The sequence below is a fragment of the Galdieria sulphuraria genome (assembly GCF_000341285.1).
Source record: "Galdieria sulphuraria unplaced genomic scaffold scaf_254, whole genome shotgun sequence".
Taxonomy (NCBI): Eukaryota; Rhodophyta; class Bangiophyceae; order Galdieriales; family Galdieriaceae; genus Galdieria; species Galdieria sulphuraria.
The window spans coordinates 1-4,541 of record NW_005178221.1 but is presented as its reverse complement, the minus strand read 5'-3'; the positions used below and the strand labels follow the sequence as shown (position 1 = coordinate 4,541).

Below are 4,541 nucleotides of genomic sequence, written 5' to 3'. Positions count from 1 at the left end.
TATGAAAAGTGTCTTAGAAGTNAGAAANAANGAGGATATAGGCCCTTTGAACCCAGTCCCTTATTGCTTTATTTTCGGNAGCACNAGTGGCTGGTTACTTTATGGGGCGTCTGTGAAGAACTTTTATATATGGTGGGCCAATTGTCCTGGTCTCCTTTTGGCTATTTTTTATATTCTAAGTTGTCACGCAGTTTTGGAAAAGGGNAAAAGGCGTTTTTTGTANGAAGCTTTGACTCTTTCGGTGCTCGGACTCACGATAATCTGTGCCTTTTTATCCGCCTTTATATTACCNAAAAATATTGCAAACATAACTTTGGGTGTTTTGGCAAATACTATGTTAACTTGTTTTTACGCTTCTCCTTTGTCAACGTTAATTGCGGTTGTAAGATTGAAGGATGCTTCTTCTTTGGACCCGTGGTTATGTGCAATGAATACTGTCAATGGAACGATGTGGACTGTTTACGGGTTTGCTCTTGGGGATCCAATCGTTTGGTCGTTAAATCTGTTAGGTGCCATATTGGGTGTGTCACAGTTATCTCTCATTTGTATTTATGGACGAAGGAACGCAACTATATCACCAACTTTGACAACTCCACAAGATATAGAAGAAAAGGTGACNGAAGGGGCTTCTTATTCACAAAAGCCAGAAACAACAAACTACGGAACAGGNAACAAAGTAGACGTTTCTGGCGAAGCACTTTGACGCTTCTATATTGTAAGAAACGAACAAATGGTCTCTTTTGGTTTCCAGTAGGTCGTACAAAAAAGGACTGTAGTGGAAATTGAATCTTGTCTATGATTCTACGACTTTCTATACATCTCTTCTTAATTTTGTGACTTTTTGTAAAACAGCTGCCACCAGTTCACTGTCTGATTGAATCCGGTGTAGACTATTTTTGTTTACAAACAAAGAGAAAGGGTCAACCTTTGTTCTCCATACAAAACAATGAAATGAGATTCACTTACGACTCTTCCATACTTTCAACGGCTTCTTTGGATTGCTTAAGCGCCTTCACTAGTTCAGTACAAGACCCACAACTTTTGGAATTCTTACCCTTGATAACTCGGTGGCGCTGTATTCTAAACGACGAGATATTGCGTTTAACTTTTCTTCATCCTAAACTACTACTTGAACAAAAAGTTTCGTAGAACAGCAAGTAAGTTTACTTCTTCAGTTACAAAAGACTCCAGTAGCTTTCCCAAAGAACTTAACCAGTCTCGCGAGCCTTGGCTCAGTAACATATTGGAATGAAAAAGTTGCGAGCCTTCTTCTTCCTCCATCTATCAAGTACTTATGAACAAAAGCTGACGGTGTAGCACTCTCAGGAAAAGAATCGTAAATCAATTAGACTTGGGTCTCCCATAGTTATCCAATGCTAGCGCCTCGAGCATAACCGAATGTCCTTTTCTCCTTGGATTTGCCTTGAGAACATTCCTTATTTCTGTACGATGTGGAAGGAAAGGTTTGGAATATCTTAAATGAATGTCATCCAATGAACGGCTCCTAGCGAATCTAGAGGATGTCTCCTGTCCTGATAAGGACTTGTTTGAATAATGATATGAAGAAATCACGTTTTGCAAAGAATATTCATCTTCCCTGTCTTTTTCTATGTGAACGGCTTCTCTACTTTGTTCTGAACAGGAAGATAAGGAATCCAATGCAGCATGTTCCAACTCTCTTAATTCCTCCTTTTCTTCATCAATATCATTCAACTTTGACTCCAAAATCCTCCATACTTCTTCTTCTTTGTCATTCATCATATGGACCTTGTTATCTTTACTTTTTTCTAAACCACTGAAAAGCTTCATTGGCTCTTCTTCAGCAGGAACAATATGTGGAGTGCGATGCAACTCATTATCGCAAATATCACTCATACGACCACTTTCCTTGGTAACATTTTTTACTATTTCTCGTCGAAAGTTGCCTTCTTCCACCGTTGCCTTGACTCCCATACTATTCAACTGACTCTCTGTTCTTTTATTCGTAAAAGAAGAATCTGACTGCATCTTTGTTCGACCGCGAAATGTACCACTTCTGCCTATCTGCAATCGATAACTCAAGAAACTTGCAGGAGTAGGCGGCAGCTCGATATCTTCATTGAAACTTTCCAAAAACTGAGACTCTTCTCTACTTATTTCTCCCGTTTTTACATAGCGACAGAATTCTGTGAATATCACGGACATGTTCCAACCTTGTAATAACCTCAAAGTCATAACTACAAGTCCCGTATTATGTCCACCGTCAAGACAATGAATAAAAAGTGGCAACTTATTTCTGTCTCCTAATATCGTAACTATCTTTGCCACCAATTGAGGAGTAAAAGTAACATTTTCCTCAAACTTTTCCACGTGAATAAATATGAGTCTAATGTTTTCGTGCAAACAAAACTCTTTCAAGTCCTCGGATGGGGCACAAGGCAAAAGAGATACGATGGTTCGCAAGTGCAGTCTCTTTAGGAAACGAAAATTCTTCAAAGAGGGGTATGCTCCTCGAAATAGTCCATCTTCTACTCTTGCAAACCGAAAAGGTGGAATAAGTGCAGGTGGTTGGAACATTCTTTTTTACAATAGAAAAGGTTTGCCTATTCTCAACGAAAAGGTACGATTCCCAATTGCTTCAATAAAAGTTGACATTTTTGAAGATATTTTCTGGTTTTCTCATCACTAGGCTCTAAATCTAAAGCAGCTTCAAAGTGGTCAACAGCTTGATGTAGATATTCTGCAGCTAATTCTCCAGTTAAGAGAGTACCCTAATTCACATCTATTATTAAAAGACATTTCAATCAGTCAGTCCATTACCAGTGAATACAAACATAAACCATAATTNTAATGCGTTACAAAGGAAAATCCATCCAACTGAGTTGCTTTGTCNTATTTTTCNCAAGCTGCTTCGAATAGTTGGCAAGCTTCTTCNCCTTTTAGAATAGAACCTCTCAAACATAATGAAAGACCCCAGTTGAACCAAATACGAGCATCNCTGTCTTTCATTTCNCTTGCTTTCATGAACCTTCATACGATAATTAAGTGCAAAATACTAGTTGAACATCGCTTACTTTCTTCCAGCTTCTATCAAGTCTTGTTGTTCCTGTTCTTTNGATGTTGAGAGTCTNGCACGGTTCATCAAGGTTACACCCCATTGAAGGAACACTTCNTAATCNTCTGTCAATATATAGCTNAGACGTTCCCATCTTCTNAGCTATTGAAGAAATATTTTCATTCGGCCCTAGAAAAAGATGAAAGACTTACTGCAGTATGAAGAATAGCATCCAAGTGTGATTTGTTGGCAACTCCAACTTGCTCCATAAGCATCAAAGTCCTTTTTTTNTAGTCTTCTTCNTCTTGTTTNTTCAAAAGGGGCTTGTCTTCTTCTTCTTTNCTTAATACATCTTGACAATCCGGCATATGCTCTTTNTTCTTNTCGAAGAATACTTGCTGCGGTAATCCCGATAAGGTTTTGGAGGACTCCAATAATAATAATGGTGAGATACTNTCTTTNTAATCTCTTTCTTCCCAATAAGCGTCGATCCATTCTTCNTCCAACTGTTTTAACATTTCTTCTCTTTCNAATTCNTCTCTCGAGAAACTNTAAAGATGGCTNTATCCTTCTCTTCCTTTCGATTCTTTCCAAGGAACTATACCAGACACATTNTTNTTTCCATTNGAAATAGAAGAAGACACGGTTTCCTTNTTTTCCATTGAAAAGCGATTTTCNGAAGATACCAAAGTCACTTTCTCNAACAATTGGTTGACTTGTTCNGACAAACTCGACCAATTTTGCTTTTCNGCCGATAGATTNGAAGCCAATTCCTTTAAAGTGGACTGAATATCTTTCCATCTTTCTTCCCATTTNTCCAGTTGATATAGGCGAGTATTCAAGGACATTCTGCTTTCNTTCCATTCTTCTCCAAGTCTTTTCCATTCCCATAAAAACTGTTTCCACTCTTCCTTTCGTTCTTCTTGTTTCCTTTCCATCCACTCNCAAGTCTTTGCTATGGATTCTAACTGAGATATCGACATTGCTAGTTGACCATCTCCTTTTTCTATCCTTTCTTCCAGTTTCGACATATATTTCTCCATATCTTCTTGCCATACCCGCTGTGCTAACAACATTCTNCGAATGTGTAGTCTCTGAATAACCATCGAAATACTCCAAAGCATACCACAAGCAACAATTAACAACAACCAACGTTTGTTTTTTGTCACCAAATAAAAATATATTGTTACAAAAGTGGTAATAAACCCAAACAAAAATATCCCAATCCATTCCTTGAGCAATAAAATAGCGTTTTGTTCGGTCACTTGTTTCGTATGGTTNCCTGGTCTCTGTACTTGACTTGACCTTTCTTTCAACGAAGATCGAAGGTATAAGCGTGAAACCGCAGTTTTTCTCTTCAGCAGGATGATTCTCTTCCCACAACTCTTCGGACGATGTGAACCACCACAACATAAAGCTTGAGTAGGATGAACAACTCGAAGAGTAACAAAACAAGTGGTTGGACTTTTGGAGGAGAGGAACAAAAACCATTGTCTNCAATAGCTTT

General features: G+C 38.4%; 4 protein-coding genes across 4 annotated transcripts; 1 reads left to right on the top strand and 3 right to left on the bottom strand.

Annotated features, from left to right (window-relative positions):
* On the top strand, positions 1-738 carry Gasu_64530 (uncharacterized protein; the record flags this gene model as incomplete). Its single annotated transcript, XM_005702353.1, has 1 exon — positions 1-738. A coding segment is annotated over one exon (703 nt), but the record flags the coding sequence as incomplete, so codon positions are not given.
* A 22-nt stretch (positions 739-760) lies between these two features.
* On the bottom strand, positions 761-1,251 carry Gasu_64520 (uncharacterized protein). The gene is made up of 4 exons (XM_005702352.1): positions 1,168-1,251; positions 1,055-1,117; positions 967-1,010; positions 761-890 (listed from the first exon to the last, which is right to left on the bottom strand). Exons 1-4 carry the CDS (start codon positions 1,240-1,242, stop codon positions 812-814), a joined length of 261 nt encoding a protein of 86 aa, XP_005702409.1. The 5' UTR covers positions 1,243-1,251; the 3' UTR covers positions 761-811.
* Positions 1,252-1,260: 9 nt separating this feature from the next.
* Positions 1,261-2,671, bottom strand: Gasu_64510 (tyrosine specific protein phosphatase family protein). Its single transcript, XM_005702351.1, has one exon. It carries the CDS (start codon positions 2,554-2,556, stop codon positions 1,342-1,344), a length of 1,215 nt encoding a protein of 404 aa, XP_005702408.1. The 5' UTR covers positions 2,557-2,671; the 3' UTR covers positions 1,261-1,341.
* A 59-nt stretch (positions 2,672-2,730) lies between these two features.
* Gasu_64500 (uncharacterized protein) lies at positions 2,731-4,541 on the bottom strand (the record flags this gene model as incomplete). The annotated part of the gene is made up of 3 exons (XM_005702350.2): positions 2,731-3,007; positions 3,054-3,196; positions 3,247-4,541. Coding segments are annotated over 3 exons (1,658 nt in total), but the record flags the coding sequence as incomplete, so codon positions are not given.

Coding starts and splice junctions, on each gene's coding strand:
- Gasu_64520 (XM_005702352.1), bottom strand. CDS start 1,242: ATGTTACTGAGCCAAGGCTCGCGAGACTGGTTAAGTTCTTTGGGAAAG. Junction 1,118..1,167: donor AGTCTTTTGTAACTGAAGAA/GTAAACTTACTT, acceptor GTAGTAGTTTAG/GATGAAGAAAAGTTAAACGC. Junction 1,011..1,054: donor GCGCCACCGAGTTATCAAGG/GTAAGAATTCCA, acceptor GAACTAGTGAAG/GCGCTTAAGCAATCCAAAGA.
- Gasu_64510 (XM_005702351.1), bottom strand. CDS start 2,556: ATGTTCCAACCACCTGCACTTATTCCACCTTTTCGGTTTGCAAGAGTA.